The 14,995-nt window shown below is 44.0% G+C and overlaps 1 protein-coding gene across 2 annotated transcripts in view; it reads right to left on the bottom strand.

Annotated features, from left to right (window-relative positions):
* LOC308142396 (uncharacterized protein) overlaps positions 1 to 14,995 on the bottom strand; it is a 32,222-nt gene extending 17,227 nt beyond the window's left edge. Inside the window, exons 1-2 of one of the 2 annotated variants that reach the window (XM_080512774.1) lie at positions 14,870 to 14,995; positions 3,994 to 4,294 (exon numbers count right to left, since the gene is read on the bottom strand). In XM_080512774.1, the coding sequence (XP_080368900.1) occupies positions 3,994 to 4,270 (277 nt within the window). In that variant the 5' untranslated portion in view covers positions 4,271 to 4,294; positions 14,870 to 14,995. Of the gene's footprint in view, positions 1 to 3,993; positions 4,295 to 13,880; positions 13,952 to 14,869 lie in introns of those variants that run through there. The other variant, XM_080512775.1, reaches the window with a different exon arrangement.

Raw genomic sequence — 14,995 nt, forward strand, 5'->3', positions numbered from 1 at the left:
GGGGGGTTGTCACGATGACAAATCCACCATTTTGTGTTTATCACCCAAAACCACGGCTGTGCAGATTGTCCTGGTCAAACTCCGCCGGCTTTGTTTACAAAAGTACATCATCATGAGATAATCCGGACGCTCCTCCCAAACACAGAATCGAGTTCGACCTGCACAGTCATCAAGTCAAACTGAAGTGAAAACAGATCAAGTTCTCAGAATGTGTTGACAGAAAGAATATTTATTCAGTTTCATAACTAGCTGAAGGCAGTATGTAAATACGGGCCGCATTCATGAGCATCGACAGGACCGAGCACGGCGGGCAGTTAATTAAAAAAATTAAGTCAAGTCACGATGTGGAGCAATTTGACAAATGTGTCAATCATTGTCAACCAACCATCCGCAATAGGATCCGCCCACCAACGGCAAACAAGCTTCAGAGTGGAGCGAGTAATGTCTGCAGAGCCGGTTGAATTAATACGGAGCCCCAGAAGGGACATGGAGGAAAAAAAGAAGAGGAAAAAAAAATCTTGGGATCTCAGAATAACTTTTGCGAGATCTCGCAAAACTATATTGTTATATATGCGCATCGTGTATGTGATTGACTAAGTTTATCCTTTCAGAGACACCGTGCACCCCAGTGTTGTTTAGAGAAGCTAAAGCTAATGGAGGACAACCACCCGCAGGAGAGTTTTATTGAGTTTTATTTTTAAATGGGTCTAAAATATAAAGAACTTCAAGCAGTGCTTAGTGAAAGGACATGCTTTTGCGAAATCTCGCAAAAGTTATTGCGAGATCCCGAGATGGTTTCTTTTTTTTCTCTCCATGTCCCTTCGGGGGCTCCGTAAATTAATTCCATTCCATCCACAAAAAAAAGAGGTCTGCAAAAGGATGTGTCGTCCCCATGACATGGGGAGACAACAACTTTTCACCAGCTAAAAAAACAAAAACAAAAACAAAACTCCACCAGTGGATTCACACACCGGCTGTATTCAGGTCATACGAGTTGAGCTTTCAATTCGAGTGACATGCGACTGTGCTGGTGTGAAAGCGAAACCAAACGATAGGCCGCTCTGAAAGAGTCGTAAAGAGACGATCTCGGCTGCAGTCCAGCTCAAGTGCAGCCAGAATCTGGTGTGAAAGCAATCGCAGTTGACTGGACGAACATCTGGTAACATGCAATAAATAGATGTTTTTCCACGTCTCATTTTTGTTCTTCAGGAAAAAAAACATTATTGTGAGTTGATCTTGGGAGTAAGAAACTAATAACTCACAGGAAAAGGGCACATTGTAATGTATTCAAGGTCTACCGCTCTTTTTTCACACAAATCTCATATTTTTCAGTTAAAATCCTAGAGAGAAACAGTAGTAGTCCTTCGAAATACAAAATCTCTTTTGTCCAACTTTGCAACTACAAGATAGACAAAGTAGAAGACAAATAGAACAAAGACCAAGACGACAAAGACGGTGAAGATGGAGAAGAAAAAGACGACAATTACGATGAAGAAGGCCAAGATGAAGACGAAGACAAAAACAAAACAAAACAAGAGATTATCAAGAAGACGACAAAGATGAATTAGACGAAGACCAAGATGAAGACAAATGCACAGACATGGATGACAAAGTTAGAAGACAAAGATGGAGATGACAATGAAGATGAAGATGCAAAAAAAAAAAAAAAAGAAGATGAAAGACGACAATGGAGGAGATCAAGACAAAAACGGTGGAGAGAGAGACAAAGAAGACGAAATTAACTGAGATGACAATAATCAAGCTTCCCTTTTCATGAGACAAGGACAGAAACTAAATATCAGCTTATTATCATCACATATGGAAAATACATGAAGTAACATTAGGCTTGTTTTGACATGCATTTAAAAAAAAAAAACCAACAACAAATAAAAGGTCCAGTGCCGCTCTCTTTGACCGGCATGTCATTAATGTCCCCAGTCTCAGCTTTACATCCTGTCCTCATACCTGCGCCATCATGGCCTCCTTGTGTACCAGTGAAATGTGAACCAGTACAAGTGGAGGGGTCAGAAAAACAGAACCCCTTGTTCGTCCCTCACTGCAACAGTCCTGGCATGGCTTTTAATGAACTGGCACCAGGCCCGTCATACCAGGCAGTTACTGGGCAGGAGGCCCCTCTGGCATCAGTGCAGATCATCATCACCATCATCATCCTCATCATCAGGAGGCTTAAGCTGGAGTTATTCGACTTCCTCGGCGAGGGGGCTACATCCCGCTGCCGTGATCGAACCTCTTATGGACACATTTTGTGAATTTCCCACCTCCGCCTCGTTGCCAGCACCAATAATCTGTACAGCATACACAACGCGTTTATTCCTTGGCTTGTAAAATCACAGGTTATATTACTCTGGTAGCCTGAAGGGTGGCCGCCTTGAGGCATCTCGTATACAATCAAATGTTATATTAGCTGTGACTGCCAGAATTGTGCATTTTTTGTTCTCTATTGTAATGAAGCGCAGGCACTCAAAGTAAAGGCGAAGGACCCGTTGCTTCAGATTTTACATTCTCAAACAAAAGCCTCTCTCCAAAACCGCTACGGGCAACGACAATAACTGCAGAGAAGGATGTAGCGCACCAAACACAGGCCCTCCTCATTACCGACGCGTTTTCCTCGCGCGGTCACCGCTCCCCTAAACCGCGGATCTGTCTGAAAACATGTCTATGCATATACATCTGGTGTTGAGGGGTTCGGCTTGACGACGAGGGGATGAATCCCGCGGAAATCCCCGGCAGCTTTCCTTCTGAAGCAACAGATCGGGCGGCAAAAGAAACGGGAGGAGCCACGTCTGTGTGTCAAGTAATTAGCCAAGACTGCTTAAGTGCTGCCAAACAAACACACATAAAACAACCCCTGAGCAATGAAACACCGTTTGTACTCTTGTGTGTTCGCCAAAGCCCACGCACTAAAACAAGGGTTTGTGTGTTTGTGTTTCGGGGGTTAATGCTAGTCTAGGTGTGATTAAGCTCAGTAGAAAACTAAGGTACATCCAGTTCACACCGAGCCACTCTGGAAAACAAAACCGTCAACAACAAGCATGTTGATATACGAGTGTGCCTCTGCAAGCTCTAACAAGATCCGCGGAGCACAACGCTGGGAAAAGTCAGAGACGTGCTTCAACTTTCTTGGGAGAGTGTGATTTTTTTTTTCCTCCCTCTCCCTCTCTCTCTCGCTCTCTTTGTAGAGGAGTTGGCTTTGACTTAAGCTGTTGACTGTGTGGGTGTAGGTCTGTGCACACAAGTAAAAAAAAGACAGCATTATCTCTGTGAAAGGTGACCACGGTGCAGACCTGCACCTCGTGTGTAACTTGAAGACCACGCAGGCCGGAGACGGTATCACCCAACCGGACGGACAGATTTCTTTTTTTTTTTTTTTTTTTTTCTTCACAGCAAAGTGAGCTGCAGGTCAAAAAGGTGAGTCGGTGCGTTCAAACGTCTCCCCAGTGAACAAACACACATGCCTGGGAGCCAAGAAGCAGGGTTTTCAACTGGTTCCTGGCACTTTCTCCCTGTTCACCTGCGATGACGCCTCACTGCTCCCAACTGAGGCACCATTTACTAAAACTACTAAAGGTTAGGCCCCACTTACAAATAGTTTCACGCGACGACGGGCTTTTCTTGTCCGATTATGCGACAGTGGTGCTCAGAGCCACTGAAAACAGTGTGGTTTCGTTACAAAATACATTACAAATACAAACAACGGTGCCAACTTGTGTCCTAACATGCCAAAGACATAGTTTTCAATGTTTCGATCATTTCAGTAAAAGGACATCGCTTTCGAAACATTGCAGTGAAAATGCTAAACTTCATGCAGTGACATAAGGGTTATAATAATCACCACTTCAGCAGTAAATTAAATATCAAATGTGTACATTCTATTTTAATTCTATAGTATGGAGTTAATTAGAGATTAGACGGCAACAGGCAATGGATTTATTTGTTAAATTGCAGAAAGTATAATGTGCTGTGAGCTCTTACCATGGCTGTTTCCCGTTCCGTGGGCCTGCTTTCCAGACCTATGTCCCCCTTTATGCCCGGCAGGGTGCAGGTCCAAGGCCAGGTCCAGAGAAGGACTGGGGCCATGCCGGTTGGACTCGTGATCCTTCCTCCTCTTACCCTTCAACCAGCCCAGAGCCCGGCCCAGGGAGCGACTACGCTTTTTCCGCCCATTTTTCCCTGGTTTCTCATGGGCAAAGATGTCAACCACATCCTGGGGAACCATGTCCCCAAAGCCTAGCGAGTCCCGGTTTGACATGCCACCTCACACTGGAGCTACGCCCTGGAAAAACAAGATAAACAGAGCAGAGAGGAGAGGAGAGGCAGAATGAAATGTCAGTGCTCATTTAAAGCCACGTGTATACTCAAGCTCAATGAGTAGTAATATTCAAGGAGTGATTGACATTTGTATACAACTCCAGCCAAGTATCAAAAGTATTGTAAGGAAATTTGAGGCCAGAATGAGGTAATCCAGCCATCAGGGAGAAGTCGGACAAGTGTAACTTATCCCAGCCATTGTGCATAATCTGGGATATTTAAGAAAACCAAACCATGTTATTGTGATCATGGAAATTACAGAATCTAAAGCCTGGCACACACTACACGATTTTTTAAAACCTTCCCAGACCATTAATCGGCAGTGTATCAGGCTCTGCAACATAGACTTCTATAACACTACATATATATAGGTCTATGATCTTCACGCTCAATATTCCAAATCTCACATAGTCAAACATGATTTCAGTCTAAAATACTGCGTCTCGATGTAAACAAACATGCCTATGTTACAACTTGGGATTTTCTTGATTAACCCTGGGATTTCCGTATTTTCTTCAGGATAAATCACCCCGGCACTCTTGATGTTTTCCTCCAGAGCAGAGAAAGAAGAATCAGATCTCTTGGAATATTACCTGCCTATGATTACAATATCCTGATTAGCACGTGGATTGTATTGGATTGTGGAATATTAGAGCGCAGCGGAGTGGAGACGGAGTGTTCAGAGCGATCTTTATGATGGAATAAAACAAATCCCCGTCACTGAGGCTTTGAAGGATGTTCTTGACTTGCTCCAAGTCTGTTTAGCTCCATGAGGGTTGATTTGTAATAATAAGCTTAATAATAATGGTCACGTCTGACAGAACTACAGAAACGTGGATTTATGGAACGCACATCTCCTCTGCCGTCACGGTGAGGAATTAATATCCCGACACAAAATGCATTCACAGCGGGGAAGCTGCTTCAAAACAAAGATATGGAAAATATAAAGTTAAAGAAGAGCAGTATAGGAATGAGGAAGTGAAACTGAGTGATCACATGCAGTGCAGGTCGGCTTATACTGTCCTATGAATTAATATCGTATAGATTCATGAAGTCAGGTGTTAACTAGTCTGTAACTTTCTGGCTTTGGCTGCAGCAACAGTGACGCTCTCAGCCTGGTTATCTTTCATACCAGTGCTCATGACGTCATGACCCCCCGCTGCTCGGCTCGAACGCACATTATTATTATGTTGAATATTGAATATGTTCATTATCGCCGCTCTCTGCTTCCGAGACCATCCGAGCCGATCGGACCCGACAAAATCACTCTTTACACTCCCCACACCACAGGACAATCAGACACGATTTTTTTTTGTGCCGACATCCAACAATCAGGCCTGTGCTCCCGATGCTCTGGACGGGACGGGGAGATCGGGACTGAAATCGGCCCGATTATCCTGTAGTTTGTGCCGGCCTTTAGATATCTGCAAGAAAAGAAACCTTTTGACTCAAAAAGCTGCTGAAATCAGTGTCCTGACAACAATGACCGAAGCTCACTATCCTCAAGCTTGTTGCTCCTTCAGGTCTAAACTTAGACTAAAAAGTGTTTCTCATAAAACACCATGAACGCTTGACAAATAAATCACGTATGTGTCGATAGATTTAATATCGTTGCATTTTAATTCTTTGGCCTGGTCTATACGTTTGCGGGTGCTGCACACAGCACCCACCCCTTCCTCCAAAAACCAAACTCAATAGATCTGCAAAGGAGGAACTGGCACCGCTCCCTTCATTCCACAACATGGAGTCATAACTCGGCAAGCCGCACCCGAACGCTCGTGCACTTTCACATACAGGCACTACAGGACATTAGGAAGAAGAATGGAGAACTGAAATAGCAACAATTGTGCACAGAGACGTTTCTTATTGAAGTGTTGCCATTCGAATATTCGTGTAGTAGCATTAGTGCCACATTTTCTTTGTCTTCCCCCTTTTGTTTAATTTTTTTGGAGGGGGGGGTAATTTTCAGCAAATGAGCTTGTTACCATCCTATTGCTTCCCTCCTACAAACCTCACCCAGTTCATGTTGCCTTCTCTGAGGCAGATTTACTCACCCCACTCCAGGGGACCTCCAGAGCTTGGCCTATTCTTCTTCCAGCTGCAAAACTTTATTAGATACTTATCTCCAAAAATCGCCGGCTAAAAGCAGGAACGAGCTCCTTGGATGACAGAGGTCAGAGGACGAGGAGAGGTGGGAGTACGACTCCCTGGTGTTGTTGAGAGAGTCCATAAACCTTTCTGGCTGCCATGGTGTTTTTCAGTCATGCGTGGAAAGCAGCGCCAGCAGATTTTAGCAACGCGTGAGCAACACTGCCAAGCATTTCTCGTACTACAATACTTTGCTGTCCCGCGATGCGACATGAAAGCGAACCACAAAGAAATGCGTCACGTTCTGCGAGGATCACAAATGACACTTCTCCAAAACAGCTCATTATCATCAAACCCTGTAGGAACACACATTCAGACAACTCGGTTTGTTTTGTAGCGAGAACAATTGGAACAGTCAGAGGCAGAACATGCAGCCCACAGGCTACTAATTACACTGTTTCTTCAATCAATAGCCAAGACAAATAAACAGAGTAAAAATGAAATGACAAATATATATATTAAGGAAACAAGTTTTTAAGCAACTAAAACGAATGAAGTTTAAGACCAACTACATCAGGAGAGTCACAGCTGGTCTTCAAGAGGCTCTAATTCGGCCCGCCAAGACATAAAGCGAATGGTAAGAATTTCAAATAAAACATCAGATTATTTTTTTTTAACTAATTGACACAGAGTAGTGGATACAACACAACAGCTGAGATATCCGTGACGCGCTCATGAAAGCTAAGCGACACCGTTGCCAGCAAACTCGCCTCAGAGCCGTGCCGTCAGGGTGAGTTTGCAAAAAAAACATACATGATGCAACAGCCATAGGTGACGTTTATTGGACATTTCACTGCATTTTGCACCAGAGCGTTTCTTTAGAATTGTCTTCAATTGTTGTTATTGTGGTCGTTTTCCAGACCAATTGTTTGTTTTTTGTGAAAATATAGACATTTTCATCACGTATACTCTGAGCCACAACAAAGAAAAGCTACGTTTCATTTTAAAGGTTATTATGGCACTGCTTTACCAGTCCACCTCCCTCAAGATGAAATTATGAAGTACTATACGTGTCCCCTAAACTAAAATATACTCGACACCCCTGTTCTAGACTATCCTACCTTTCTGAAGTGAGGCTTTTTGATCAGAACTGTATATTACGGGAAGAAATCATATCAAGAAAGGTAAAAGTAGGTAAAAGGTGATGGGTTATTTCAGTTAAACGCAAAAGAAAATACATTATGTAAAGTCAAAGTGTAACAAGTGTGAGAGCAGTTTGCTGATATAAACGCCTCGCTCAGACTCCAATTACACACAATATGGAATTATTTTTATTCGCGATGTCAACAGCAAACAACAGCCTTCATTGTGAAAAAGACAGATAATTCAGCACTGAACCTAATGTCAGTACGTGACATGAGCATGTGAAGCTCATGTGTGAGTTTTTGAGTTATTTGTTTAGAGTTTCCTGCTCAGCACATGGCTGTAGGGAGCACTGCTATACTTGGAATTAAAGTGCACTGCTGATCACGTCTTCTTTTACATAATATCTCTTATATTTTATCAAAAGTCTTTGAGTTATACTGTAAAGAACACAAACAAATGGCGATGAAAACACTCCCAGAAACAAAGATTGATAAGTAAACCCAGAGTCTTAAACTTTTCTGTCTCGAGTACAACACAGCGACCCTCCCTGTACTGTAACGACCATCAATACTCTGACCCGTCGATAACTCTGGATTTATAAATAAAAGTGACTCATGAGCACATCTTCTGGGAATCCATTGAAGGATTGTGGAGATATTTCAGTCAGAAATCAGCTTTGGGGTCTCTCCAGACGGAGAGGTTTCCATCCAAGTTCATGTTTAGAGTACGCAGCGCTGTCTGACAGACTAAAGACGAGTTCTTGAACTCTTAAAACACTTTTCCCAAACTTTAAACACATGTGGGTCGTTTTTGAAGTGGTGTGTTATCTTAATGTAGACGAGCTGAACTTGTTTGGCACTGCAGCACACGTGAAAGGATGTTGGAGTGAGTGGCAGTGAAAGGACAATAACAAGACTGAGTATCCATCTTCTGGAGAGAGAGAGAGAGAGAGAGCGAGAGAGAGGTACGAAGCCCCTCCCTGCACTTAGCCCCGTGTTTCTCCTGCTCCAAATAACAGTCATTTGGCCATGAGTAAGATCCATGCATCTGCTGTAAGCCGGCAATCATCAGACGCCTCTGTTAAGAAAGAAGGGCCGGTTCATTTGTTTATAGCTGGCGGGCTGCTGCGAGCGCGACACGTCCCCGTGTTGCTTCCATCACAAAAAGGGGCCGGAGTGATGCTCAGATCTCTGGGATGTGGTGGGGACCACCCAGCGGACCGCCGTCTGCGCAGTCTGGCCACGAGAAGCTGACTCATGCCACTGTTGCCGTGGTTGCGCCAAACAACCGGCAATTTTCAGTTTTGCAAACAAATGTGATGAGATGACGCAGAGAGTGGAGTGTCCTCACCCTGCCCTGAACCCCGGCCCTCTGAAAAACACAGCTTTGTGTATTTCCTGAGGTCATTTTCTTTTTAACAATTTGCAGATTCGCGGAATTATTTAGATAAAGAGTCACGAGCCTTCGCTCTATAAATAAGTCTGAAACTAACTAAAGCATGGGACTCTTAATTACAGAGCTGCCTCATTGTTCCAGTAATTACCAAACCCCTAACCACACCTCTCAGTTTTTAAAAAAGGGTGATGCACAAACTATACACACAGAGAAATTCTGCATCATTAATTGTGGTCCTGGATTATCTGCAACCCACCACATCTGAGTACCATATTATTCTTCAGATTAAAAAAATAATAAATATTTTTAGTTTTTTTTAACCGTCTATGTGAAAAGTGTGTATGTGCCTTTTTCTCACACACACACACACTAAACCGGCTGTGGTTATCAAGCCCAGCCCCGATCCTGCCTGAGCAGGCATGTGTCCCAACATGCTGTTTACTTATCCTTTACAAAAGACGTCAGGCTTCGTATTGAACGGGAGATACCACTCCGACACTGCAAACCTCGCCGCCGCTGTGTCAATACCCGCCGCGCCGACTGGTTATTGGACATTGGCAGCAGTTGTGTACACTTCAGCACGAGGTGAACGGGTGCTGATAATAGTTTACGCACCGTCTGGAAATAAGCTGGGAGGCTCAGCATACCTGGAAATAACATATCTGGACTGCGTGGCTCTGACAGCTTTATGTCGAGAAGCTCCAGGAAATGAATTCCACAGCAAATCTAGGTCTTTGCTCCACAGTCACAGCGGCTGGCCAACATGTCCCTGGCTACAACACCTGCCTCACCCGTAGAGAATATTTCATGAACATACATTCATGCGACACATCCAGGCTGACGCCTCTTACACTTTGTTTTATTCAGCCTCTCGACCACAGAGTCCTGTGTGAAACACAGAAGGAACACCAGTTGCTGTTGCATCTAAAAATAACACTTAAAAGTCCATGTGTACACAAACTAAGCTGATATGCCTTTCAGCCGAGTTGCACATATATTTATTTTCACTCTCAAAGATGTAACCAATGTGACAATTCACAGTGTTCTTAAAAGTCATGTCTGCTGGTGGCACTAACAGGGAAGTCCTTGCAGCAGGAAAAGGTGAACAATCTGGACTCGACAACTTGAAATGAACTGTTTGCAACTTGTGTAGCTTTGTGATTGCTGTTGTGAATACTCTCCTGTGAAATCTACATTCAGTGTACGTCAAAGCAATGGGTTTCCTGTCCCTTTTCTGCATGACTGTTAAATGATTATAGGTCCACCAACCCATCAGAAGACGAGGTTTGCAGTAAGATCAAGGTATCGGATAATCACGGGGCATGCCGTTTGACCTGGACGCAGCTTGGGGGTCCACGAGAGGAAAAAGCTCCACCAAAGAAGACGATTAAATATGCATCTTCTTGAAAAATGGGAGCAACTAAAATGTGTTGGAATGCAAGGTCATGCTTCAAAATCTGCAGAAATCCAGCTCTCTAAATAGACGCCCACAGACGCGGCAAACAATCATAAAGGGATTCACGTGAATATTTCCTCTGGTCTCTGTGGTGCATGTGAGCAATAAAAGTTCGTGTGTGTGTGTGTGTGTGTGTGTGTGGTGGTGGTGGGGGGGCAGGAACTGTAACTTCTGCAGTGAGTCACACAGAGAAGCTGACGGAGCAGACGCTGTCTCATGGGGGTTAAGGCAAACCCAAAGAGGGAGTGGCGGCGATATCGGCAGCCGCCTCTGTTTGAATTGGGCCGGGCTCAGTGTGACCAGGAGGCCGTTCACATCCAGGCTGGTGCCGCCGGCTTCACATGGCAGGCCTCGCAGCCCGCAGAGGGCCAAAGTTAAGGTCAGGGTGAATGCAGTCAGTCTCCACACAGGAGGGGGAACAACAGATTAGCGGGGGTTAATGCTCCTCTTTGAAGAGGGAAGGAAGGAGGTTTTGGGTCCGTTCCAGTGTCCACAACAGACTTACAGAATGGCAAGAATAGGCTTTTCACCGGCAGTCACTTTAGAAAATAACAGCTTTAAGCTTCAACACCGACTCTGTAACCAAGCAGCGGGGGGTTTTAGCGGTGAGAAAACTGGTGTTAAGTGTGCAGCACCTGCAGGCATCAGTGAGCGCAGGGCGTTGGCCGTCGTCTCTGGGCATTATCAAACAAAAGGGAGCGTTGCTACTCGGGGAGAAGACTTAGAGCTGCCTTGTCTGAACTAGAACGCAGCACACTCGTGTGCAAACAGTGTGCATGACATTCCCTGTGATGAATGACGGGATGACAGCGAGACAAAATGGAAATACTTCAAACAACTTCATGAGGGTTAACAACTAAAAGTAGAGACAGTCAGCGAAATGCAAATCAGTGCATTTTGAGGGAGCGCTCAGTTGGGAATCCTCACGCTTCAAAGACGGCCGGCCCACATTAAAGGGTGCAATATGGAAAATTGAAGTCATCCCACTTTGGTGTATTGAGTGGCAGCAGTCAGTCTTCAGTCCAGTTCTTTTGAATTTCTGTTTAGCAGACGTTTTTTTTTTTTTTAAGTAATTACCAAGACTTTAATCCTTTGCTGTGTTTGATATTATATCTGACATTTTTCTTATTGGACTCGAGACAGACTTGATTTACAAGACTGGACAGGCTGCCGAGAGCCACTCATCATCAGTGTTGACAGCACGACACACACATCAACAGAGTGACATCAACACGGTCGTTTTCTTTTAATAACTTATTTCAACAGCTTTGAATTTGAAGAAACCTAAACATATTTGCAGGAAGTTCAAGATTAACCTTGAGAAATGCTTCCAGATAAAACCTCATGACAAATTTACCAAAAGATCATCTTAAACACACACAGTGGCAATGGACTTGGACCGAAAGAGAACCTCTTGCTGACATTTTGTGGTGCAGTCGTTTGCTCTTGAACGGACACGGCTCCAGGAAAAGATCTTGTTCGTAATGACGGCAATTCAAAAAGACGACAATGATGACATAAATAAACTAGAAATGCTTCCAAGTTCAGTGAGGTTGTGGTGTGTGCGTGTGTGTGCACTGCAGAGCTCTGTGGATCCAGGTTGGCGTGCTGTGAGGCCTCTGCAGCCATGCAGCAGCTTGTCTGCAAAGAGCAGCGACTGCATTCCTGAGCGATTGATAATTACCGACTAAGAAACTCTTCTTTCCAATTCTGTTCTCTCTGCCCCAACACACACACACACACGCACACACACACGTACACTTCATCCCCTCCTCTTGTTCTTCCCTTTCACCCCCCCATACAGTGGCCTAGGAGACGGAGCCATGAAAGAAAATGGATAATGTCTCGCACATGGGATGCAGCACATGGGACTCATTTTAAGACAGGGTCATAATATGTGGCAGTGTACACTGGATTATTGTTTGTTGTGTAATATTGACTCTCTATAGAAACAGATCTTGATGCTATCAGAAATGGAAATCCTGGAAGTGAGTGCAGTCAGGCTTTTTTTTGTAATTAAGATCACTTAATCAACTAACTGGTTGTCCTCTTGTTCAGTAAAAATCTCAAAGGTCATGTGACCGAAATTCTGTAGAACTAAAGTTGAGCTGAGATTAAAACAAAACAAAACAAAAAAAAAACCCACACCAGAAAGATAAAACAACTCTTTGGGTAAATTATTTATCCCAGAGAAATCCAACTTCATTGTAGAGAAAATGTATCTTGACCTGGTTAAACCAGGAGATGAAGAAATGTGCTCCATTTGTGTGCCAGTAAGTTATTCTCATCTTGTTTTTGCTCAGAAATTCCCACAGTGAAATAGACTGTTTGCACCTACAACATGATATAGCAGCGGTTATGACAATTGTTAAATAGGTAAACAAGAGAAAACGAAGTAACAGTTGGACATCAAACGAGCACGAATGTAACGTGAGATATCTACTACCATGCTGGGTATTGTCATGTTATTGGTGTAAAATGGGAACATTCCATATTCTGATCAGCATGAATAGAGAGTAAAAATGTGTGTTTCGAGATAGATTTGTTGAGGCAAGTTAAACGTGTAACGGCAACTTGTTAACAAAAACATCTCTAGTCTCGATGCAGAGGCTGATTTATTGGCACACAATGAAATCTTTAAAAAATCAATCTTTTAACTGAGCGGGAGTCACAGAAACAAATTCCTGACAGAAGTGATTTGTGGTGTTTTATGTTTTTCTATGAAAAGTTTAAAAAAATGTATATATATATAGACATTTTCCATGTTCTATATTTGAAAATAGCAGCGAGCCAAGATTTGGCCTGTAAAGGGTCTCATTTGGCTTCCAGGGGTTACCGGGCTCCATGTCTGGACTGCGGCCTCCTCGGAGTTTAAGACCCTTGAACTGACGGGTCAGACCCAGACAAAAAAGAAACTGTTGTGAGGACAAACACAGCTGGACAGAGGGTTTAAATATATACCCTGGCATCTCTTGTATGTGTGTGTGTGTGTGTGTGCATGTTGGCCCTAGTCAAAACACTATGCTTTCAGCGGCCCACTGTCAAAGAAAAATGCAGAGTTAGAATGAAACAGGCCCGACTTCAGAAGCCGGAAAAGAAAGAAAACAGAGTCTCTCTCAAGGCAAACATGGAGGGGAAAGTAAAGCTCGCTTGCAGCCAGGCACCAACTTTTTGTTTTGTTTTTTTCCTTTTCTTTCTAGACATTGATTGAATTTTTCCAGAAGTGCTGATAACGACCCCTTGATGATTCACTCACCAACTAATCCTTTTCAATTTACAGTACACCGTGTCCCACTCACTTCCTCTTGCAGCAATCCTGCATGACACGCAGACATCACTCACTTTAATCATGTGCTCTTGTCTATTACAACACCGACTGGGCCCTCTCTTCGTGAGCAGCTTTCCACTTTCCTCCAGCGAGTTGGCACTCAGGCGACCACAGCAAAGAGGAAAAAGTTGCACCTACCCGACTGCTGCACCATTTCCCACAAGCAGATCAGGGTTTTGGTTTAAAGGTCCTCGTGCGGCTCCTGAGCCCACTCTCCCACTTCACGTCTACCCCGTTCTTCCTCCAAACTCGGGTGTCTACCAGGCCATACCTACAGCGCTTACATAACACACCTCTAATCTCCATGGGTACAAGCCCTGGCAAGGCAGGCTGGCAATGCAGGAGCACCAGTATGTGACACACCCTGTCTAAACAAATGGCTCTGTGTCAGCCTCACCTGTAGGGCCATAGGAGTTGAACAAAAAAAAACAAAAAACAACCCTGACAACTGGGGGGGAGGAAAAGTGTTTTTTAGAAAAGCTTGGATCTGGATCATGCTCCCAGTCTGAAGTCCAGGAGATGCAGCTGAAAAACAGAAGGGGGATGATGGGGGGAGGGGAGGGGGGGGGGGGGGGGGGGGGGGGGTCCAGAGCTGGCCCTGTTATCTCTGTCACGTTGATCAACAAGCAGTGGGTCCATTAATACCATAATGGGGTGCAGACACGGAGCACCCTGCTGTTTTAACAAGTCATTTGCTGCCGGGTCACAGACGGGAATTGAACACAATGCTCTTCATTGTCACGGACTCCATAGCTGAGAGAAGCTCTACAGGTCTTAAGTTACCTGTGCTGATCCCTCAAGGCCAAGTTAAGCAAATCTCCCACACCTAGTTTTCCCAAGCCATGCAACTCAGCCTCCTGCAACTCATCAGCAGTCTGCACATGATTTCATATGATTACATTATTTAAAAAAAACAATACTTATCTAGAGACACTGCTTGACCAAAACGTGTATGTTTGTTTATATCACAGCAAGTTAAATGAAGGACACTGTTTGTCCTTCTTTATTGAACTACCAAACACTATTTACAGTTTGTGTGGCATCAGAAGTGTCCGCTGCGTAAAAGTTGTGATTTGTTTCTGTTCTAACTCAAAAACTCTAACAAGTAAAAAGAGCTTAACTCTTACCTTGTGAAACTTTTTATTTATTTATTTTTTTTAATCCAAACGTGAGGATTCACCCGCTCTCCATTGGAAAGCTTCCGACTCCAAACTTTTAGCGTCACTCGGAAAACTCCAGGTGACACATTTCCG

The sequence above is a fragment of the Blennius ocellaris genome, assembly GCF_963422515.1.
Source record: "Blennius ocellaris genome assembly, chromosome: 17".
Taxonomy (NCBI): Eukaryota; Metazoa; Chordata; class Actinopteri; order Blenniiformes; family Blenniidae; genus Blennius; species Blennius ocellaris.